This window comes from Scyliorhinus canicula, chromosome 9 (genome assembly GCF_902713615.1).
Source record: "Scyliorhinus canicula chromosome 9, sScyCan1.1, whole genome shotgun sequence".
In the NCBI taxonomy this organism is placed as follows: Eukaryota; Metazoa; Chordata; class Chondrichthyes; order Carcharhiniformes; family Scyliorhinidae; genus Scyliorhinus; species Scyliorhinus canicula.
In genome coordinates, this window is record NC_052154.1 from 66,620,078 (window position 1) to 66,645,238 (window position 25,161).

General features: G+C 47.3%; 1 protein-coding gene across 2 annotated transcripts in view; it reads right to left on the reverse strand.

Annotated features, from left to right (window-relative positions):
• Positions 1-10,261: 10,261 nt before the first annotated feature.
• LOC119971378 (17-beta-hydroxysteroid dehydrogenase type 2-like) overlaps positions 10,262-25,161 on the reverse strand; it is an 84,343-nt gene continuing 69,443 nt past the window's right edge. For both annotated transcript variants that reach the window (XM_038806828.1, XM_038806827.1), the window contains 2 exons: positions 14,687-14,824; positions 10,262-10,778 (listed from right to left, as the gene is read on the reverse strand). In XM_038806828.1, coding sequence (XP_038662756.1) covers positions 10,426-10,778; positions 14,687-14,824 — 491 coding nt within the window. In that variant the 3' untranslated portion in view covers positions 10,262-10,425. The remainder of the gene's footprint in view (positions 10,779-14,686; positions 14,825-25,161) is intronic.

Consider the following 25,161-nt stretch of genomic DNA (forward strand, 5'->3'; position numbering starts at 1 on the left):
GCACCACGCCGGTCGGCGGCGCCCCCCCCTCCCACCCCGGCGATTCTCCGGCCCGTGATGGGCCGAAGTCCTGCTGCTGTAATGCCTCTCCCGCCGGCGTGAATCAAACCACCTTCCTTACCGGCGGGACAGGCGGCGCGAGCGGGCTCCGGGGTCCTGGGGGGGGGGGGGGGGGGGGGCGGGGCGATCTGGCCCCAGGGGGTGCCCTCACGGTGACGTGGCCCGCGATCGGGGCACACGATCCGCGGGTGGGCCTGTGCCGTGGGGGCACTCTTTTCCTTCCGCGTTGGCCATAGGCTCCGCGATGGCCGACGTGGATGTGACTCCCTTCCCTGACAATGCGGGGGGATGACGTCAGCAGCTGCTAACGCTCCGGCGCATGCGCGGACTTCCGCCGGCCAGCCAAGTCCCTTCAGCTCCGGCTGGCGTGGCGCCAAAGGCCTTCCATGCCAACTGGTGGGACGGGAACCACTCCGGCGCGGGCCTAGCCCCTCAAGGCTAGTGCTTGGCCCCTAAAGGTGCGGAGAAATCCGCACCTTTGGAGCGGCCCAACGCCGGAGTGGTTCACGCCACTTCATCCCGCCGGGACCCCCCGCCCCGCCGGGTAGGGGACAATCCAGCCCCATGTCTCCGATTTTGCATATAGAACTGGAGCCCTGTCCGTTAGTTGCCATATTTGGGGTGTCGGACTTGCCGGGGCTGCAGACGGGTGTGGGGACGGATGTTCTTGCCTTTGCCCTGGAGGTGGGTTCTGCTGGGGTGGAGGTCTGCATCTCCACCCAGTGCCTCGGTTTGGTTGGGAGACTCGATGGAGTCTTTGTACTCAGAGAAGGCCAAGAACACCCTGAGGGGTTCGGTCGAGGGGTTTTATTGGAGGTGCAACCTTTTACAATTTACTTTAAGGAACTGATCACTGTCAGTTGTCCGGGGGTGAGGGAGGTGAAGGGGGGACTGTGTTTGTGTTACTTATGTTTTTTTTCTATAAATTGTATCAGGTTTGTTGATATAGATTTGTCTAATTTGTAATATATAAAATGAAAAACTCTTAATAAAAGTATTTTTTAAAAAAAGTTCATGCGAAAAGAATCCTTGTGTCCAACAAAGCTTAGATTTTCATTTATACGTCATCTCCTGTCTCTTTTATTGCTGAACGAATAAATTCTTATGACTGACAGTTTCTCTGCATGCAACTCTTATTGGCCCCTCCATTGTGTCTCAGGCACAGGGCTTTTTTCTTAATTTCCTTCCTGTTGGTATTGATTCCAGCTCAAGGGTTGTCAGGTCACATGGATCAATATTTCTTCTCCAAGAAAATTACAGTTGATTCACTTGCAAACTCATATAAACATTCTGAAAAGCAATTACAAATTCCATTGCTTTGATCCCAGCTGATGTTACTACTGGGCAGGCAGGTCCCAGAACAGAATTTTGACTCAATCAACCTTGGGCGGGATTCTCCTTTGACTGACACCGGAATCGGGAAATGTGATTGGGCGGAGTATGGGTTCGACGCCGAAATCATGGCGGGCGCTGGTTTCACGTCAAATCGCAATTCTCCGGTGCCTCGACAGTGGCGATGATGCATTCCAGAATGCACATACAGTAAACACCCTTGGCATATCATTAGCGGGCCCTACTCTGCATTCACCAGGGCTTTCGTGATTCTCCACCTCCACTGGGTCAAATTCCCGACGGCGAGTTGACTTGTGCTTTTAAAAATCGTGAAACAGGCTTGTGGCTGCTGAGGGGGAGAGAGGGGATACAGAAAATGTCCAACATGGTCATAGTGTGCTGACAGTTGTGTCGCTGGCCGTGGGGCTTCTGCCAGGGGCAGGGGAGTAGTGGGGGGGGGGGGGGGGGGGGGGGGGGTGGCCAGCCGGTGGATTTTGGGGTCGGGGTAGATGGGCACGGAACACCATTGCCACGGCCTGCAAGGCAGCCATGTAGCTGTGCACGTCGCTGAATGTACACTGTTAACTTTTTTAAAATAAATTTAGAGTACCCAATTATTTTTGTTTCCAATTAAGGGGCAATTTAGCGTGGCCAAACCATCTAAACTACACATCTTTTGAGTTGTGGAGGTGAAACCCACGCAGACACGTGGAGAATGTACAAACTCCACACGGACAGTGACCCAGGGCTGGGATCAAACCCGGGTCGTCCGCACCGTAGGCTGCAGTGCTAACCACTGTGCCGCGTGCTGCCCGTCCATTATGAACTTAGGGCCACAGGTCATATGGGTCTCCCCCCGGGGCACCCCTAGGTGCCCTTTAGCTCCAGCCAACCCAACAGTGGGATGGGCGCACTCCACTGCAACCAGTTCCACCTTGTTGGCTGGGATGAATGTGTGTGGCGAGTGCAGTGTGTATATGTGGCTGCAGCTTGTCAGTCTCCCGAGGGTCAATCACAGATTTGGCAAATCCCACACCGTTTCTCATTGGAATCGATTGTGTCCCACGTGGTGCCGGTGCTAGCGCCTCCACTGCAACTGGATCAGTCCAGGTGCGGCTCCAGTTCTGCTGTCGTGGAAGTTAACGAATCCTGTCCCAGCGTCAAGACTTAGGGAGCGATTCTCCGCTGCCCACGACGGGTCGGAGAATAGCGGGAGGGCATCCCCGACATTTTTCACGCCCTCCCGCTATTCTCCCCCCCCCCCCCCCCACGGCCGCCCCACGACACGAATCGCTGCTCGCCGTTTTTTACGGCGAACAGCGATTCTCCCCAGGCCGATGGGCCGAGTTCCCAGGCCTTTACGGCCGTTTTTATGGCAGCAAACACACCTGCTAGCTTCCCGTCGTAAAAATGGCCGCAACATGCCCGTTCTGGGCATCCAGGGCCCCGATTGGCATGGCCGTACCACGGCCGTGCCAAGGGGGGCATGGGCCCGCGATCGGTGCCCACCGATCGCGGGCAGTGCGTCCGTAACGGACGCACTCTTTCTCCCTCCGCCGCCCCGCAGGATCAGTCCGCGGGGCGGCCGAGGGAGATGATGGCCCCACGCATGCGCGGGTTGGAGCTGTCCAACCCGCGCATGTGCGGCTGACTTCATCGTGCGCATCAGCCGGCGTGACGCTTGGCGCGCGGACTTAGCGACGGTCGCTAAAGCCGCAATGCTGTGCTTCATGGGGCCCCGCTGCTAGCCCCGCCCGGGGGGGGGGAGAATCGGGTCCTGGGAGGGGGCACGGAGGCTGCCGTGAAACATGGCCAGTTTCACGGCAGCCTTTACGATTCGCCGCATTTACGGAGAATCGCGCCCTTAGTGTCAGCAACAGAGAATCCAGCCGCATGTCTTTTTCTTTTTCTTCAGAGACTTAGGTGAATAGAGTCACAGGACTGGCAATTAACTTTTAACAAAAGAATAAAACATGAAACAAAAAAAGATCAACTACAATACACTACTCCCTCACTCCCAATACACCTTAAAAGGTCTTTACAAATTCATAAGGATTACACAAGTTACAAAGTACCTTAAATTCTAATGTTCTCAGTAAGTGCACAGTCCATGTAAACCAATAGGCAAAATGTGGTCAGGCACAGCACATTCTGAAACCAAGTGACAGAGGCCACCCAATTTATATTCTGTGTAATTATCCCAGATACTTCCCACACACTGGTATTACTGGAAATCTGACTTCCACACAAGGGTTTCCAATCACCACTTTTGAGGAACACACTTTGAAAACTTCTCCTAAGCAAGGATCTCTCTCAGATGCCTTCATCCAGGATCCACTTCCAGGATTTCAATCTCTCCTATCACTATTGCTCTGCCTTGGATTGTCTTGTGCAATCTCCCAGGTACCCAGTCACACCACAGAACACCATTGCTTCACAAGCTGTATTGTAGTTACACCAACCTTAGGATTACATAAGATATTTGCCTTCCCCGCTAGCCAAATTCACCAGGTCTACTCCTTTCAGCGCTGTCTTCAACTGGGAGCCTCTGTCTCTTTCTTTTGTCATGGAAATGTCACTTTAAGAAATGTTTGTCTGCTCAAGTGGCTGCAGTGATGTCAGAGTGTGGGTGCAGCTGAGCTCTGGCTCTGCTTTTTAGTTTCACTTTGAGGAAAAGCTTGGGTGTGTGGGTTTTTTTGTCCTAGTTTTAGTTTTGGAGAAGTTGCAATCACAGCAGGATGTGTGTGAATCTCTGCAGGCTTATGAATGTCCATTTGGTGATTTCAACATGGTAACTGTTCTCAGTAGTGAAGTTAAGCCTGATGTCTTTCTGTACAAAGGGTTCTGTTGTCTTATGGATGCTAAAAGGAAAGTTTAAGTATTACTTAGAATGTTGTGTTCTTTGGGGGTTGTATTTCAATTGATGGTTGCTAAGATATTCACTATATGTTTTAAAAAGGTTGACTGAGTTCATAGAATAAACATTGTTTTGCTTTGAAAATTACTTTAAAATTTCTGCTGCACCACACCTGTGGAGTGGGCCATGTGCTCCCCACACCACAATCTAGTAAAAGTTGTGGGTCAGGTGAACTCCATGATACACTTTGGGGTTCTCTAAACCCTGGCCCATAACTTCAGTGAACAGTGCCTTGTTCAGGTTCCAGTTATTTGCCCCTTTGACTTCAGTCTTCCAGGGACTTCTCTTTTCACCCCCTGGTTTCAAGAACTATCTCTGCTTTAACTTTGGAATTTGTTTTCTACCCTTTACTCCATTGTCCTGCCACTCTGCTGGCAGTTTCTGTGAGAGCTGCTTTCCTCTCAGCTACCTGGTTCTATCTGAACCACAAGTGCTTATGCTTTCAGTGTGGCCCCTAGTTGCTAAGCAACATCCTAGTCTTTCTTTAAACCCTGTTTGTTTTTACATCGTAAACATTTTAATTACAATGCAGGCACAATTTAAAATGAAAGCAAAACCCACAGACATGCAAACACCTTTGTTTAACATGAAGCTAACTAAAGTTTTACCTTTCACAAACACAAAATTAAATTTACTGACGGCCATACCTTGCTTCTATTCCCACAAATACAAATATAATTACTTAAAACTATCTCGTTTCCCTGACACCACAGACATTTTTAAGAAATTACAAATTTTCCTTTTCGTACTGCTTCCAGATCAAGGGTCATCACACCCACGAAAGGATTTAATTAACCAATGTTCCTTTCAACATAGCTGATACCACCACTATTTCCCATTGTCATTTTCATCTTCTACTGTGTGATTATTTTGCATAGACAGAGAAAATATTCTGGAAATCCTGGGGGTGTTATCCACACAGTCCCTAATTGGTTTTGTGCTGTTTCAAGATGCCACTGGTATGTTTGGTAACTCTGGTTATAACTTTATTGCACCTACTTTCCACTCCTGTTTGCATTTGACAAGGAGTTTTTTACCTCTCTAGCACCAGTCTTCCACCCGACACAAAAAGGGTAATGCAGAAAGCATCTGTAGCGCAGTGGTTAGCACTGCTGCCTCACGACACCAAGGACCCGGGTTCGATTCCGGATCCAGGTCACTGGGTGTAGAGACTTGTGCCTAGAACCCAAGCAAGAATTGTACTCCTCTGGTTCTGGAAAAGGAAGCACTTCTTCAAAATTGTGTTGCCCACTCATTGCTGGAGTTGGCCAGTTACTGAATGCAAGTACAATATTGGCTCTCTTAGATAACACATCATTTCTCTCTTTGGTACAACTGGAATGGCTCCTATATCTCTCCCAAAACAGAATATAGCTCACATTGACTTTTATGGATACAGATAATGCTATATTGACATTCCATGTTGTGTGAGGGCCTTCAGAAGGACATATCTGTGTCACTATCTCGCAGCTAAGCCTCCTCAGGCACATCTCCGCTGCCATTAGCAGGTACCCGTGTCTGGCATATATGGCAGAATAAGTGCCATTTGTTATCACAGACGTTATTTTTCTCCCGCTCCTTGCTGATCCTCTTAAGGGAGATGTGCGTGGAAAGTTTTTTACGCAGAGGGTGGTGGGTGCCTGGAACGCTTTACCAGCGGAGGTGGTAGAGGCGGGCACGATAGCATCATCTAAGAGGCATCTAGACAGGTATACAAACAGGCGGGAAAAGAGGGAAGTAGACCTTGGAAAATAGGAGACAGGTTTAGATAAAGGGTCTGGATCGGCGCAGGCTGGGAGGGCTGAAGGGCCTTTTCCTGTGCTGTAATTTTCTTTGTTCTCTTTGTTCTTACGACAAGTTACTGGAGCACTGGGTGTAGTTTCTGTGATAGCCAAAATAAAGTTTCTGCTGCCAACACCTTCTAGGTCTGGACTCCATAATTTTTATTAACCATCAAATTGTCTGTGTGCAACAGTAACTTGTAAAAGAAAAGAGCCTGGAGGATTTGTATAAACTTAACTTCTTTGATCTTTACATCTTCATGTTACACGATAAAGTTTGTTTCATAACGTAGCCAAATTCATTCTAATCACATATAAGCCTAGAAGTTTTGATGGTGGTTGTTCTTAAAGCTTTGTTTTCAAACAAGCTATATTTCGCAGAATAAAGCAAGATTAATGCACAGGAATTGATTTATATTACTGTTTATTTTCACTGGGAAACCTAGATGAAAAGGTCAAGACTCCCAGCACACTCAGGAGAGAAATAAAGTCCAATTCGGATACTTAGACGTACACAAACGTATCCATGAGAAAAGTGAAATGTTGACTCTGTGGATAGGATTTTTGGCCTTGTCCGAATAGTATTCAAGAAGATATAGGGTATATTTTCCCCCAGAGCAGTATCTAGGAGTGAGCCAGCAGAATGCTGGCTGCCTGGAAATCCCACTGGGACACTCAATCTGGTTTGAGGGCCAAGACACTCTTGTATCGAGCTGACTGTGACAGGAAACCAAGCGCACTAGGGCACCCGCCAGCTCGCGACCACTGCAATATCTGACAGTATCTCTTCAGGACAGATACATCTTTCCTCATCTTTGGGTTATGCTAGGTCACCCGCCAGCTCGCGACCACTGCAATATCTGACAGTATCTCTTCAGGACAGATACATCTTTCCTCATCTTTGGGTTACGCTAGGGCACCCGCCAGCTCGCGACCACTGCAATATCTGACAGTATCTCTTCAGGACAGATACATCTTTCCTCATCTTTGGGTTACGCTAGGTCACCCGCCAGCTCGCGACCACTGCAAGATCTGACCGTATCTCTTCAGTACAGATACATCTTTCCTCATCTTTGGTTAAGCTAAAGAACAAGGAACAAAGAAAATTACAGCACAGGAACAGGCCCTTCGGCCCTCCCAGCCTGCGCCGATCCAGATCCTTTATCTAAACCTGTCTCCTATTTTCCAAGGTTTACTTCCCTCTGTTGCCGCCTGTTCATATACCTGTCTAGATGCCTCTTAAATGATGCTATCGTGCCCGCCTCTACCACCTCCGCTGGTAAAGCGTTCCAGGCACCCACCACCCTCTGCGTAAAAAACTTTCCACGCACATCTCCCTTAAACTTTCCCCCTCTCACCTTGAAATCGTGACCCCTTGTAACTGACACCCCCACTCTTGGAAAAAGCTTGTTGCTATCCACCCTGTCCATACCTCTCATAATTTTGTATACCTCAATCAGGTCCCCCCTCAACCTCCGTCTTTCCAACGAAAACAATCCTAATCTACTCAACCTTTCTTCATAGCTAGCACCCGCCATACCAGGCAACATCCTGGTGAACCTCCTCTGCACCCTCTCCAAAGCATCCACATCCTTCTGGTAATGTGGTGACCAGAACTGCACACAATATTCCAAATGTGGCCTAACCAAAGTCCTATACAACTGTAACATGACCTGCCTACTCTTGTACTCAATACCCCGTCTGATGAAGGCAAGCATGCTGTATGCCTTCTTGACCACTCTATCAACCCGCGTTGCCACCTTCAGGGTACAATGAACCTGAACTCCCAGATCTCTCTGTACATCAATTTTCCCCAGGACCCTTCCATTGACCATATAGTCCGCTCTTGAATTTGATCTTCCAAAATGTATCACCTCACATTTGCCTGGATTGAACTCCATCTGCCATTTCTCTGCCCAACTCTCCAATCTATCTATATTTTGTTGTATTCTCTGACAGTCCTTCTCGCTATCTGCAACTCCACCAATCTTAGTATCACCTGCAAACTTACTAATCAAACCACCTATACCTTCCTCCAGGTCATTTATGTAGATCACAAACAACAGTGGTCCGAGCACAGATCCCTGTGGAACACCACTAGTCACCCTTCTCCATTTTGAGACACTCCCTTCCACCACTACTCTCTGTCTCCTGTTGCCCAGCCAGTTCTTTATCCATCTAGCTAGTACACCCTGAACGCCATACAACTTCACTTTTGCCATCAACCTGCCATGGGAAACCTTATCAAATGCCTTACTAAAGTCCATGTATATGACATCTACAGCCCTTCCCTCATCAATTAACTTTGTCACTTCCTCAAAGAATTCTATTAGGTTTGTAAGACATGACCTTCCTTGCACAAAACCATGCTGCCTATTACTGATAAGTCTATTTTCTTCCAGATGTGAATAGATCCTATCCCTCAGTATCTTCTCCAACAGTTTGCCTACCACTGACGTCAAGCTAACAGGTCTGTAATTCCCTGGATTTTCCCTGCTACCCTTCTTAAACAAAGGGACAACATTAGTAATTCTCCAGTCCTCCGGGACCTCACCCGTGCTCAAGGATGCTGCAAAGATATCTGTTAAGGCCCCAGCTATTTCGACCCTCGCTTCCCTCAGGAACCTGGGATAGATCCCATCCGGTCCTGGGGACTTGTCCATCTTAATGTCTTTTAGAATACCCAAAACTTCCCCTTTCCATATGACAACTTGACCTAGAGTATTTAAACATCCATCCCTAGCCTCAACATCCGTCTTGTCCCTCTCCTTTGTGAATACCGATGCAAAGTACTCATGAAGAATCTCACCCATTTCCTCTGAGTCCACGCATAAATTCCCTCTCTTGTCTTTGAGTGGGCCAATCCTTTCCCTAGTTACCCTCTTGCTCCTTACATACGAATAAAAGGCTTTGGGATTTTCCTTAACCCTGTTAGCCAAAGATATTTCATGACCCCTTTTAGCCCTTTTTATTGCGCGTTTGAGATTTGTCCTAATTTCCCGATATTCCTCCAAAGCTTCATCAGTTTTGAGTCGCCTCGATCTTACATATGCTTCCTTTTTCATCTTAGCTAGTCTCACAATTTCACCCGTCACCCATGGTTCCCTAATCTTGCCATTTCTATCTCTCATTTTCACAGGAACATGTCTGTCCTGCACTCTAATCAACCTTTCCTTAAAAGACTCCCACATTTCAAATGTGGATTTACCCTTAAACAGCTGCTCCCAATCCACATTCCCTAGCTCCTGCCGAATTTTGTTATACTCTGCCTTTCCCCAATTTAGCACTCTTCCTTTCGGACCACTCTTGTCCTTGTCCTTGAGTATTCTAAAACTTACGGAATTGTGATCGCTATTCCCAAATTAATCACCGACTGAAACATCAACCACCTGGCCGGGATCATTCCCCAATACCAGGTCCAGTATGGCCCCTTCCCGAGTTGGACTATTTACATACTGCTCTAAAAAACTCTCCTGGATGCTCCTTACAAACTCTGCTCCATCTACGCCTCCAACACTACACGAATCCCATTCAATGTTGGGGAAGTTAAAATCTCCCATCACAACCACCCTATTGCTCCTACATTTTTCTATAATCTGTCTGCATATTTGTACCTCTACTTCATGCTCACTTTTGGGAGGCCTGTAGTAAAGTCCCAACAATGTTACTGCACCCTTCCTATTTCTTAGCTCCACCCATATTTCCTCAGTGCTCGAATCCTCTATCGTGCCCTCCTTAATCACAGCTGTGATATCATCTCTGACGAGTAATGCAACTCAGTTCAAGCCCCACCATCAGTTTTCTCTCGGCCCACCAACAGTTTTCGTTTGGCATCCATCCATGGGGGTGCCCGAAAATGAGCTGATGATAAAATGAGACGGACGGTTGCGAATACCCTGTCCCATCTCAATACCATTCTCATGTGGCTACTTCTGACACAAGCCCAGTGCCATAACCTCAGGAATTCCCAGATCATCCTCGTCCAGTGCGGACAGAGACCTGTGATAATGGGTCTCCACATTGTTGTGTTTTTTGCTTTATCTAGGAATGAAATATTCCCCAGAGGCAGTGAAGAGGAACAGGCGCTGCCACATTTCCTTACCCCTTTCATAACGCACAGAATCAGTACGGGTGTCCTCAAATTGCTTCTATAAGCATCACTATTCACGGCTAGAATATAGCAATTTATTTTCCACTTTCCTTTAGTACAAAGTTACTCGCATTTAATATTAATATTCAGCATTACATCACACTAACCTACTGGTCGTCAGCAGTAAAATTACAATTTGAAAGCATTAGATACAATATGCAGTTGACAAAGATCAGAAAGGAGTTCTATTGGTTGATGTTACTTCTCTTTACACCGTTTGGCAAGAGTTTGTGTACAATAAATATCTGATTAAGGACACTATCAGTGACCAAAGAAGGCAGATAATAGTAAAGAATTTTTAGCACATCGATCACAAACTCAGTGGTGTATCTCGGCTTTGGGTTTTGTGCTAACAAAGCAGTTACAATTGTGTTGATTACTGGGCCTACATCCTGTCGGAATGTATGACCAATTGCCACGATCCTTTGCTGTATTTCAGCAATGTATTCTTCTCCGTAGTCATGTAGAAGCTCTGGAGAGAGGCCATCCATAAGTTTTTTATGTTGTTGCTCCCAGAAGTTAACATTCCCAACTTGAGCTTTAAACACAAAATGTGAAAAAAAATGACATTATTTACCTTGACCTTTGTCAGTTAACAATTGAATCACTGGGATTATACTGAATTTGTTCTTCAGATGTTATACACAAGCAAAGCATTGAGCAAATCTGGGGGAAGTATTTGTAGCCTAAGGCAAGTAAATCTAAACAAGATGGTGTTTCTTTCTTGGTGCCTTACTGTGCTCAGGGCTAAACTTGATCATGTGTTGCCCACCTCTTCTTGCCCTATTGCTCACCACTTGGCCCACACTAGCAAGTACACTCTCGTCAAAGTCATGGGGCGCGATTCTCCCAGAGAGGGAGAAATCGTAAGGCTGGCGTCAAAACCGGGCGGGTTTGACGCCAGCCTCCCCCTCCCCGACCGGGAACCGATTCTGGTCCCCGGTCGGGGCTAGTATGCCGCGGCCGTGAACTCCGGCATCGCGGGCTTAACGAATTTCGTTAAGCCCGCTTGCCAGAGTTTGCGCCGGCTGACGCGTCACATGACGTCAGCCGCGCATGCGCGGATTGGAAGACTCCAACCCGCGCATGCGCGGATGACGTCATCGCGCATTTGCGCGAAACCCACGCATGCGCGGGCCGGGATGCCCCTCAGCCGCCCCGCAAAGTGATACAGCGGGGCGGCGGAAGGACAAAGAGTGCTCGGGAATCGGACCCGCTGCCCGCGATCGGTGCCCACCGATCGCGGGCCCATGGCACCCTTGGCACGGCCATGGTACTGCCGTGCCAATCGGTGCCATGGTTTTCAAAATCGGGACTTTACGGCCGTTTTTACGAACGGCCAGACCAGGTGTGTTTGCCATTCGTAAAAACGGCCGTAAAGGGCTTGGACTTCGGCCCATCGGCCAGCTGAGAATCGCTGCTGGCCGTAAAAAAACGGTGGCAGCGATTCGTGTCGGGAGTCGGGCGTGGGGGGGGGGGGGGGTAGAATAGCGGGAGGGCGTCAGACTAGTGTGGCTGTAAAAATTTACGAACCCCGCTATTCTCCGCACCGTCGTGAGTGCGGAGAATTGCGCCCATAGAATCACAGAATCCCTACAGTGCAGAAGGTGACCATTCAGCCCACTGAGTCTTCACCAGCCCTCTGAAAGAGCACGCCACCTAGACCCACATTCCCATCCTATCCCCATAACCCCACCGAAACGTTTGGGCACTAAGGGCCAATTGAGAATGGCCAATTCACCTAATCTGGGAGGAAACCCATGCAGATACAGGGAGAACGTACAAACGCCACACAGTCAACCAAGGCGGGAATTAAACTGGAATCATCTCTACAGTAACTAAAATTTTGGGTTGCCTCCACTTTCCTCATTTTCACACTCTATTTAGTTACAGGGTCAGAATAAATACAAAATGGTGACAATATAATTCTCACCGTCAAGTTCATGGATGAGTCAGAACTTTCTCCAATAACAATTTATGCTTATCTCGCACCTTTAATGCAGTAAAGCATCTCAAGCAGATTCATGAGTTTTCTGAGGCAAAATTAGGCACCAAGTCACAAAAGACAATATTAGGACAGATGACCAAAAGCTTGGTCAAAGATGTATGTTTTAAGGAGCGTCTAAGAGAGGCAGAAAGTCAAAGAGGCGTAGGGAGGAATTGCAGAGATCAGGTAAGAGAATTGTGGCCACCAATGATGGAGGAATTAAAATCAGCGATATTCAATATGTCAGAATGAGGAGAGTGCAGGTATCTTGGATGTTTTTTTTTGGGGGGGTTTGGAATTTAAAAAATCAGGGGCGCGATTCTCCCAGAGAGGGAGAAATCGTAAGGCTGGCGTCAAATCCGGGCGGGTTTGACGCCAGCCTCCCCCTCCCCGACCGGGAACCGATTCTGGTCCCCGGTCGGGGCTAGCATGCCGCCGCCGTGAACTCCGGCATCGCGGGCTTAACGAATTTCGTTAAGCCCGCTTGCCAGAGTTTGCGCCGGCTGACGCGTCACATGCCGTCAGCCGTGCATGCGCGGATTGGAAGACTCCAACCCGCGCATGCGCGGATGATGTCATCGCGCATTTGCGCGAAACCCGCGCATGCGCGGGCCGGGATGCCCCTCAGCCGCCCCGCGAAGTGATACAGCCGTGCCAATCGGTGCCATGGTTTTAAAAATCGGCACTTTACGGCCGTTTTTACGAACGGCCAGACCAGGTGTGTTTGCCGTTCATAAAAACAGCCATAAAGGGCTTGGAACTCGGCCCATCGGCCAGCTGAGAATCGCTGCTGGCCGTAAAAAAACGGCGGCAGCGATTCGTGTCGGGAGTCGGGCGTGGGGGGGGGGGGGGGGGGAGAATAGCGGGAGGGCGTCAGACTAGCGTGGCCGTAAAATTTTACGAACCCCGCTATTCCCCACACCGTCGTGAGTGCGGAGAATTGCGCCCCAGATGTTTCTTGACTGGAAGGCAACATACATCTGTGAGCTCAGGGATAATAAGTGAACGGGACTTGATATGGGCGACATGGTAGCACAGTGGTTAGCACTGTTGCTTCACTGTTGCCAGGGACCTAGGTTCGATTCCCACTTGGGTCACTGTGCACATTCTCCCCGTGTCTGTGTGGGTTTCCTAAGGGTGCTCCGGTTTTCTCCCACAAAACCTGTGCTTATAAGGTGAATTGGGCATTCTGAATTCTCCCTCTGTGTCCCCGAACAGGTGCCGGAATGTGGCGACTAGGGGCTTTTCACAGTAACTTCATTGCAGTGTTAATGTAAGTCTACTTGTGACACTAAAATATTCTTTTTTTGACGAAAGGACATCAGTAGCATAGTGTTGGACGGGCTTATGTTTACGGAGGTTAGCATGCGAGTGACCAGCCAGGAGTGCATTGGAATAATTAAGTCTAGAGGTAACAAAGGCATAGAAGAGGGTTTTACTGGCAGATGAGTTGAGTCAGAGGCAAAGTTAGGTCATGTCATGGAGGCGGAGATAGGTGGTCTTGGTGCAGCCACAGAAATGTGGTCGGAAGCTCATCTCTAGGTCAAATAAGACATCAAGGTTGCCAACAGTTTGGTTTAGTTTAGACGGTTGGCAGCGAGGGGGGATGGAGGATAGCTAGGGAATAGTGATTGGAGCTACAGTCAAAGGCAATGGCTTCAGTTTTCTCTAATTAATTGGATGAAATTACAATTATTGTGAAAAACATTACATTTTATTTGGCTCCAGAGAAAACTCCATCCTCTTAACCCTGGCTCTTGCTTCTTCAAACTCGTACTTCAAGCTTCATCACAAACTCAGACCCACCCACCGCCTGCATCCTGGCCTCTACTAAGCTTTGTTGACCTGTTTTTTTTACCTGGCTGCCACTGACACACCCTCCACCAGTAGACTGAATTCAAAACACTCATACTTGTTTATTAATTCCTTTATGGTTTCACCTTTATCTACTTCAGTCCTCCTTCAGATTCCCCCAGATTTCCACCTCGATTGGTGTAGAGCTCACAACCAACTTAGCCAAATGTCTGAAACCACCTCCCCACATCTGTTCATCTTTAAAAGTCTCTTTATTATGAATGTGCTTTTGACGACCATGAAACCATTGTCGATTGTTGTAAAATCCCATCTGGTTCACTGATGCCATTTAGGGAAGGAAATCTGCCACCCTTAGTGGTCTGGCCTACATGTGACTCCGCAGCAATGTGGTTGACTCTCAAATACCCTCTGAAATGGAGGACAGTTAGGGATGGGCAATAAATGCTGGCCCAGCCAGCGATGCCCATCTCCCGTAAATGAATAAGTTAAACAAACTCCCTTTATGTTATTTTTACAAACCACTTAGTGCCCATTTACCATGTGATATACCTTGGGATCTTTAACCATGATGTTCTGAATGCTTTATGAATGCAATTTATAATTGTTAACTCAATATGTTAGTCAAATGAAACTCAACATTTTACCTGTTTTTGTGGCACCAGGCTGGATGATGGATATCTGTACTCCCCAAGCTTTCATCTCTTGACGCAAAATGTCTGAAAAAAACTCCAACGCTGCTTTGGATGCTCCGTATGCTGACATGCTTCCAAATGGCAGTTCTCCTGTGAACGAGGTTAATTAGGAGATCATTAGTAACACAAGGCATGCATACTTTTTAATTCTTTCTCAAATGAATCAAGGTATGAACTGAACTAATGTCCACTGAGCGAGAGTTCCTTGGGTACATTAGGGTCTCTCTAGTTCATACGATGCTGAACATAGGGCGCGATTCTCCGCCCCCCCATGACGGGTCGGAGAATAGCGGGAGGGCCTTCCCGACATTTTTCCCGACCTCCCGCTATTCTCCCCCCCCCCCCCCCCCCCCACCCCACGATACGAATCGCTGCTCGGCGTAAAAAACGGTGAGCAGCGATTCTCCCCTAGCCAGTGGGCCGATTTCCCAGACCTTTACGGCCGTTTTCTCGAACTCCAACACACCTGCTCTCACCATTCGTGAAAACGGCCGCAAAGTGCCGTTCTGGAGAACCATGCCACCGATTGGCATGGCCGCACCATGGCCGTGCCAAGGGTGGCATGGGCCTGCGATCGGTGCCCAACGATCGCGGGCAGCGGGTCCGAACCCCGCGCACACTTTGTTCCTCCGCCACCCCGCTGCATCAGTCCGCGGGGCGGCTGAGGGGCATAACGGCCCGCGCATGCGCGGGTTTCACGCATATGCGTGATGACGTCATCCGCGCATGCGCGGATTGTAGACGTCCAATCCGCGCATGCGCGGCTGCGTCATCGTGCGCGTCAGCCGCCGTTACCCTTGGTGTGCGGGCTTAGCGAAGTTCGCTAAGCCTGCGATGCCGTGCTTCACGGGGCCGTGCTGCTAGCCCCGACCGGGGAGCAGAATCGGGTCCCGGGAGGGGGCGCGGAGGCTGCCATGAAACACGGCCAGTTTCACGGCAGCCTTTAAGACTCTCCGCCTTTGCGGAGAATCGCGCGCATAATTTCTTGGTGCAGCTCTCCTGATTTGGTGCAAGTAGGTTTATTTATACTGTACCACAATACATTACTTTTATGCCTAGCCCAAATCAACTCTCCTGTTAATGAACATTAAAGGAGGAAAGACTGGGCTGCCATATTTTTTCAAACACATTACAAAGATATGTTACTTTTGATATTGTGATGACCAGCCATTTTCCATCTCCACTCACTCCTGTGCTTTTGGATATTCTGGGGCAGGATGAGGGCGGAATGGGAGAATAGATTCTAATGGAATGGATTCTGAACATATTCTCACCTTATTTCACTGATTGTATGTAAGAAACAGAAAGATGGCCTGAGAACAAGCAGCACTGCCTGGAAATCAGGCAACTTCTCATCCCTAGTGGAAGTACCATTGAGGGTATCCTGGCCCGCTGCCAGACTATGGCATGTCTCCACCTGCTCATCCTCTAACCCTAATGCCTCCAGCACGGCATCTATCACTCTGAAACCTTTTCTCTGTACTGGTGTTCACTTTGCCAGGATTAAAATTGCAGCATTATTCTTCAGTGCAACTCCCCTTAAAGAACGACAGCCTGCCTTTAAGAACAACAGGCGGGCTGCACCACATGGTGTCTGAACAATGTTGCTGTGCACCTCTGCTGAGCACAGATGCATCAGCAATAACAAGAGGACAACAGCAGCACGGGATCTGCTCAGCCAGACACTACAATCATGTAGCTGAAGTGGCAGCATCAAATGTGTGTGCTGCCAACTTTGATCTGAATGGGTGAGGGCAGGTCGCGAATCGTGGCCCCATGCCCAAAATCGCAGCAACCCAATCTTTCATCACTAGTCTTTTAAAAAGATGAGTACAAGTCAATAGGAACAGCTGATGTACATGCACGTCTTGAGTCGTAGAACTCGACGGCACGGTGGCTCAGTGGTTAGAACTGCTACCTCACAACACCAGGGACCCGGGTTCAATTCTAGCCTTGGGTCACTGTCTGTTGTGGAGTTTGCACAGTCTCCCCGTGTCTGGGTGGGTTTCCTCTGGGTGCTCTGGTTTTCTCCCAAAGTCCAAAGATGTGCATGTTAGGTGGATTGGCCATGCTAAATTGCTCCTTAGTGTCCAAGGATGTGCAGGTTAGGTTCCATTTTTGGGGATAGGGCGGGGAGGGCATGTGTAAAGTGTCCATTCGAACGGGCGGCACAGACTTGATGGGCGGAATGGCCTCCTTCTGCACGGTAGAGATTCTATAAACTCACCCAGCGTTTAAATCTGGCAGTCTAACATGGGTAGACCATGCTATTTTGTGTAGGTGGAAACTCCAGAGTTTATAACCATCTTATGGGCTGGATTTTAAGACATGCCACAGTCCTCGTCCCATCAACTAAAGGGTCTAAGTTGAAGGGAAGTGGTGGGAGGAACCTGTACATGGTCCTTATGGTTGCCGTGCAACAGTTTATTATTGGGAGCAGTGTTAATTGCTTTAGTTTAAGGTAAGACTTCTGACAGGAGGAAGTCCCACCTTAGAGTATGTGGCTCTGCAGCGCTAGCCAAGAGCAGTGGCTAGTGCTGGGACTACAGGCAATACCACCACATGGAGGAGCCTAGGTAAATCTGAGTAGGAGGTCTTAATAAGGGGAATGTGGGTTGGGACGGCTGGAGGGTTAAAGGGGGGATTAACACTGGGAAAGGGCGAATGCCTCCGATGGGCCCAGGGGACCCACAAAAGAGGTCCCCCCCCCTCACCCCCACATGGCCTGACATCAGCCCATGCAGATAAAGCTGCTAGGCTTCCTGCATTATGTTGGCCTGCCTCTCCATGGGTAAAATACTGGCAGGGCTACCTAAGGGCTTCAACAGGCAAAGTGTGGATAAGTCTCCTGACATCACCCCTGCCTCCAGTAAAATTTCAGACAGGTTGAGAGTGGGCGAATAGGTGATGGAAAGACCACCAGCTGGATGTTATGTGCCCCGCTGTCATGAAACCCAGTCAAAGAAGAGCAGGGCAGGTAACCCTGGTATTCAAATATTCTTCTCCCCTTTGTTTCAGCCAATATTTATCCCTCAATCAACATCGCAAAAACAGATTCAGAAAATCCTGGACGATCTCAGCAGGTCTCTTAGCATCTGTGGAAATAGAAGGGAGCTAATGTTTCGAGTCTGGATGACTCTTGACAACAACAGATTATCTGGTCATTTGCATACCACTGCTTTGGGAGTTTTCTGTGTACATATTGGCTGCTGCATTACAACAATGATTGCCCTCTAATTTTGAGAAGCACTGTAAAAGACACATCTTACTTTTTTATGACAGTAAAACACACACAAACTATTATGACTGGGTGAGAAGGGTGAACCGGCTCCCCTCTATTTAACCTCCTCAGTTGGCCACACCAAAGGTTTAAGTTTACTTTTATGAGGATATGCCTATTCTAAATGAGAATGCATTTAATTATTGGAGTTGTAAGCAATAAAGATCTAATCACACAAAGGTCTTGAGTGAAATACAGAGCAAATTCATTCACCCAAAGAGCTGAAAATGAAGCATGTTTGAAGTGAACATGTATCAGAATATACAATTAAGTGTCCTTTGATTGTCCCGACGTGGATTTTAAACACAAGTGACTGATTAGGGTCAGCTTGCTTCTTCAATGCGGTCAGATGTAGCCATTATTAAGAGATCTCAGTTCGCTGATACGTTTTTGGTAGAGTTGATTTCTCAAACCGGTTGACATGCTTAATACTAAAGAGAGAGATGGAGAGAGTGAGCAGCCCTCAGGTTGTTTCCTCTGATGAAGACTTTCTGGAGCAGAAGTAGGCTATTCGGCCCATTGATTCTGCTCCATCATTCAATGAGATCGTGACCAATCTGATATAACCCTCAACTCCACTTTCCCACTTTATCCCCATAACCCTCGATTCCCATCCTGATTAAAAATCCGTCTATCTTAACCTTGAACATACTTAGCTCCTCTCGCTCTAGTGGCTGGCAACCTTGCCGTGAAATACGTCACCCATTGTGTATTTCTACGTGGTCTTGGGTGGGTCTGTCTGTGGCAACCAATGTTTCAAAATCCAGTGCTTTACACTTTTAATGTCTCTTCCTGAGACAGTAACAAGTTTCGATGGGTGTCTGGATTACAGGAAATGTCTCTCTCTTCACACTCCCCTGAAGGGGTTTGTTTGTTTCTCAGCTTCACCTTGAAATGTGGCCATGGATTTTTTTAAAAGTTTGCTCTGTTCAAATTGCAAAAGTTTCAGTCAGTTGAAAGACGAAAAATCATATTTTCAAAAATAAAGAGCCCCGAAACAGCACAATCAAACAAAAGTTAGGTTGGACAGCAATTTTACAGCAGGTATTTTCAACTGGCTCCAAACTCCATAAATATCTGGTACTATTGTTGATATCCTGATTTATATTTTTGTCATCTGAATCTCACCACTAGAATTCCCTCATTGGCCTCCTGTGTTCCACCCTACATAAAGTCCAATTTGTACAAAACTCCATGCTCTCACACTAAGTCCTTCACACAACTCCTCGCTGACATCTACTGGTGCTCCGTCACCCAACACACTGAATTCAAAATCCTTATCCCGGGCTACAAGTCCTTCCTTATCCTTGATCCACACCCTTCTTCAGCCTTGTGACCCAGCTCATCCCCTTGGTCTTCTATCTCTAGTTGCCTCCTCTCTTCTAGAATTATCAAACATTTACCACAGGGAACAGACCATTTAGCCGAAATGGTGTTTAGGTTCCATATGAGCCACTTCCCACCATACTTCATCCAGCCCTATGCGGATATCCTTCCATTCTTTTCTCTCTCATGTCCTTCGCTGGCTTCCATTTAAATACATCAACATAGTTTTCAGTTTATAACCTACTAACTGGAACTCATTCCCTAAATATCTTCATCATGCCACAACATTATACATAGGTTGATCAATACCCACGTGAATGACCAGAGCAGGCAATGGGGCTCAACAGATCAACAAAGTCAACAGCACCTAATGACAGAAACTGCTGAAGAAGATTTGCCAGTACTGTTTGGACTCACCAATCTCCTTCAGCAGTTTTGTCTGGTCAGATGGGCTGCAATGACTTTGCTGATCCTGTGCTCCTCTGTAAGATACATGAAGTTCTAATCATAGAATTTACAGTGCAGAAGGAGACCATTCTACCTATTGAGTCTGCACTGGCCCTTGTAAAGAGCACCCTACTTAAGCCCACGCCTCCACCCTATCCCCGTAACCCAGTAACCCCACCTAACCTATTGGACACTAAGGGCAATTTAGCATGGCCAATCCACCTAACCTGCACATCTTTGGACTGTAGGAGGAAACTGGAGCACCCGGAGGAAACCCACGCAGACAGGGGGAGAAAGTGCAAACTCCACACAGTTACCCGAGGCCAGAATTGAACCCAGGACCCTGGAGCTGTGAGGCAGCAGCGCTAACCACTGTGCCCATTTATTTATGGAACGTATTATCTAATAATATTTTCCAGTACAAAGGTGCAATTGTACTGCAGATGTGAATTTGAGTAACTACTTGTGTGGGCACATAATGTTCATCGAGAAGTACTCATGAGTTTTTTTATAAAAACGCTGGACAATTTTATGAAGTGACTAAATTTAGCACAAAGCTTAGGGGATTTTGGCTGGGGTTTGTGGACGTCATGTCCAAGGTGTTAAAAACAAGGGAGGCGCTGAGTCCAGAGGTGGCGATTTTCAGGGTGTTGGAAGACCCGGGAATCCAGGGGAGAAAGAGGCAGACGTTCTGGCCTTTGCTTCCCTGGTAGCCCGGAGACGGAAACTATTAGCTTGGAGGGACTCAAAGCCCCCGAAGTTGGCGACCTGGCTATCGGACATGGCTAGCTTTCTCTGTTTGGAGAAAATCAAGTTTGACTTGAGAGGGTCACTGTTAGGGTCCGCCCGGAGGTGGCAACTGTTCGTCAACTTCTTTGCGGAAAATTAATCATCAGCAGACGGGAGGGGGGGGGGGGGGGGGGGGGGAGTTTAGATTAGAGTAGGGTTTCAATAAGGGTGGGACCTGTACAAAAGGTAAATGGCTTTTGCACTATGTTTATGGTTTCATGTATATTGTTTATTTTGTTGTTGTTACTATCCCAAAAATACCTCAATAAAATGTTTATTAAAAAAAAAGATGCTGGAAGGAACACGTAGCTAGGGTCAAATGTAAACTGGGCATGTGAGGGTGACGCTCATATTCCATTGCGGGCAAGAACCTGGTCATTAAATGTGGGGCACTCTCGGTGTTGCTGGACTATGTTAGCAGGGACACAGTGGACAAACCTCGAAGAGTGCTTTTCAAACTTTTTTTTCCCGGGAACCACTTTTACCAACTGGCCGACCTTTGGGACCCACGCCGGCCAACCATCGCGACCCACCATTATTGCTTACCTTTAATGCGACAGGTGACTCTGCTTGGTCATCACGATCTCAATTGCTTTGTAAATCAATGTTACATTTCTGCTGAGGACTTCAGCTGACAATTTAAATTCTCACTGCATCTTTTGAAGAAACTTGAGAGGTTTGTCCTCGAAGTCGCCATACTTCGCCTTCAAAGGCCTTTGATGTTTTGAGGGTTTTAAAATTTAGTTTGCTAGTCCTTTCCTGCATATAACACACATAAGCTTTGCATCCTGATTTACATTGGCACAATTAACAACGTCACACCTCAAGAAATCATCTTTATACTGCTTTGTTCCCGATTTCTGTTTCTTCTCAATGAGTTGTTCACCAGAAGCCCTGGAGCTCTGGATACAGCTCACACCTGCACTGCTTTGTCCTGCCATAGACTCACCTGAGAAGCTCTCTCCAGCAGATTCAGTTCAGTGAGATCCTGGCCTGTTTGTGTCTCTGGCCTTCTCTTCTTTATTACAAAATGACCCATCTTCAGTTCTTCACACAGTTCTGTTACTTGCTTGATAGCAGCTATAAAATGGAGGTATCTCTCCTCTGTTACAGGGCGTATGACGTCAGTGTACATGCTGGGTGCGTGACCCGCTTTCTATCGCCGCTTCTGGGGGAAGAATCATTGTTTGTATTTAAAGGCCAGTCGCGGCCGACATTCTTAAAAGCTGGCCGCAGTCTTTGGGCACTTCTCCTGCGATCAGGAATGCTGCGACCGATCACTCTGCGGTCCTCCTGAAACTCTCCCACGCCCCACTCGTGGGTTGCAACCCCAAGTTTGAAAAACCATGCTCTGTATAAAGGGGGAAAACACATACCCAACATTACCCTCATCCTGGTGGCCATTTTTGTGTGGCTGCATCATACTGTACATAGATCCTTGGTATGCAAATATCAAGTGCCACCATGTGCTGAGGTTCTACCTGTCCCCGGTGTTGCGAAGGATAGATCAGGCCACATTGGTGTGGAACAATCAAAATAATTGGAATGTGCTGCACCATCTGTCCCTCCTGGAAAAACTTTGGCACGGAAGCACCTTTGACCATAAGTCCATCAGGCAGTAGTATTCACGTAACATGGAACAGGAGATGGTTAATCCTATTGGATGGTTCCCGAAGCAGACTGTCAAAGTCATTTGGCAGAATGCCTCAACCCCAAAACTTTCAAACGGGCACCAAGACCTTGCTTGGTTGGTGGCAAGAAAAGGCCGTCCCCATGAGATCCTTTCTACATGACCTGAGTCTCACCCCCTCCTCACTTTGCCCACCTCATTCTGGAATGTGCCTTTGCAAAAGAAGGTCTGGAGATAGGTTCATCCTGAGCAGCTTCGTGACCCAGGACTCTGTGCTCTACAGCTGTTCCAAGAGACACGCACCGATACAAACATCAACTGCGACAGGAGGATCATCAGCTCGGTGAAAGATGCACTTTGGTTAGCCCAAAACTTGTTTGCCTTCCAGTGCATAGAGTTGTTCATAGCAGAGTATTGCAGGCTGGCACATTTCAAGGTCCAGGACTACATGCTGAGGGACATTAGGGCAGCCACTGAAGAGGTGCAATGGGGAAATATCGCTGCCCAAGGCCTTTCAGCCAAAGTCCAGTGCGGGGCTGGAAATTTAATAATAATAATCTTTATTGTCACGAGTAGCTTTACATTAACACTGCATTGAAATTACTGTGAAAATCCCCCAGTCGCCACATACCGGCACCTGTTCGGGTACACAGAGGGAGAATTCAGAATGTTCAAATTACCTAACAGCACGTCTTTTGGGACTTGTGGGAGAAACTGGAGCACCCGGAGGAAACCCACGCAGACGCAGGGACAACTTGCAGACTCCGCACAGACAGTGACCCAAGCTGGGAATCGAACCCGGGACCCTGGCACTGTGAAGAACCCCTCAGGCTGCCTGTCTCACATTGAATGTATGTGTATTGACGCATCTCAGAGTGCAAGCTGATCTATGCAGAAAATGTGAATATCATTGCACTCTGTAATAAACATTTTGAAATGTTTAGTAATGTTCTTTTAGACATTTCATGCATGAAGTACATTTTTGCAACAAAGAAAATGATTAAAATCAGGAATGGGTAAAGTGCCAGAACTGGAAGTATTGTGGTTTGGGGGTTGCAGATGTGAGTTATGCAGTTGGAAGGTTTCATGGAGAGATTTGAAAACAGGGAATTTTGAATTCAAAGGATTGCTTAACTGGAGGCGAATGTTGGTCAATGCGCACTGTGCGCATGTTGGGATATGGATGGGTGAAGGCCTAACTAAACATTCAAAATTCTGGGTTCAGTAGGTAATTCAGTTCTCTGTGCTCCAAGAAATCCATAGGCATCCATTCTCCATCTCTTGGTTGCAATTGCCTTGGACCGCTCACCTCATTCTGGTTCTCAGGTGCTGCCTATTTTCAATGCCCACCCATCAATTATTATATAATTCCTGACAGCTTCAGGTGGGAGGCTGAATCAAAAAAATAAAGTAAGACCTGACAGTTAAATGGCCTGCATCAATCACCACCAGTCACCTCAATACCGCCAAACATACTACACTCTCATCCCACACACCATTCCTTTTTTTACTGCAGCATACAATTCAAAAGGTTACTTAACTTCGGAGGATTCAGACTTTGGCCAATTCATTCTTCCAACAGACGGATTCCAGTGGCTAAATTTGACTTGGACACAAAGATGGCCAGTGTGGGAATAGAACAAAGTTGTGACCGGCTGCAGATTTATTGGGTAATGCCAGGATTGCACTATGCTGCAACTATTAAAATAACATAACTGAAATGTTCAATGTAGTCATTAGACCTAATAGAAAACACAGGCTGGCTACATAAAATATGTGGAGGGGCAGGGCTTCCATCGATCTAATGAAACTGTAATAATATGTATATGGGCATGCCAGTGAAGGGTTAATTATTACATTTGGGCAGCACGGTAGTACAAGTGGGTGCTATGTCTTTTCGTCCGACGTCATTTCGTCCAACGACACTTCGTCCACGTCTTTTGGTCCGCACATCTTTTGGTCCTACGTCTTTTTGTCCGATGATTTTTTTCGTCAAAGACTTTTTGTGACTTGTTACGTTTTTTTGTCGGATGATTTTTTTTGTCAAAGACTTTTTGTAACTTGCTTATTAGCACTCCACTCCACTCCCCACATTAACTTTTTGTAAATAGAAATCTTCTCTAATGCACATAGCAAGGTATAATATGCAATAAAGGATTTTTATTACCGGTCTCTTTCCTTTAACGAGCCTCGTTAAAGGATAGTTATTATCGTTCTCTTTCCTTTAACGAGCCTCGTTAAAGGATAGATATTATCGTTCTCTTTCTTAATTCGCCCATCCCGAAATGGCAAAGTTCATTGTGTCAACAAAGAGCAAAAGGAAGGTAGCTGATGAAAATAACTACATCTACGATTTTCATTCGAGCAGTCCAAACCTAGGAAAAGAATACTGGAGATGTGAGAAAAGAAGGCTGTGTTCAGTGCGGATTCACACGGTAACGGAAAACAATGAGCCGAAAATTATTTATTTCTCTAATGAGCACCTTCATCCAGCTGATGTTGATTCGTTAAATGCTAGAAAAGCAGTTGCAGAAATAAAGCATGAAGCAGTGGAAAACATAGCAGCAAGTTCGCGTAGCATACTAGCGGCCAAGTTTACGCAGCTATCAGAAAATACCTGCTCTCAACTCCCTAGGTTGCCCGTCATCTCAAGGACTATTCAAAGGTGCCGACAAAAAAATTCTGGATTTCCCGCTAATCCAGCGGCTAGACACGGTTTTGAAATACCTGACAAATATTGTAAACTTGACAATGGCGAACAGTTTCTGAGATACGATTCGGGCGCCGAGGATCAACAGCGCTTACTAGTATTCGCATCAGAAAGAGCTCTTCAGGATTTAGCATCATATCGTCATTGGGCATGCGATGGGACATTCAAGATTGTGCCACCACAGTGGTTTCAACTGTTCTGCATTCATGTACAAGTTAAAGGAAGCAGTTTTCCACGGGTCTTTG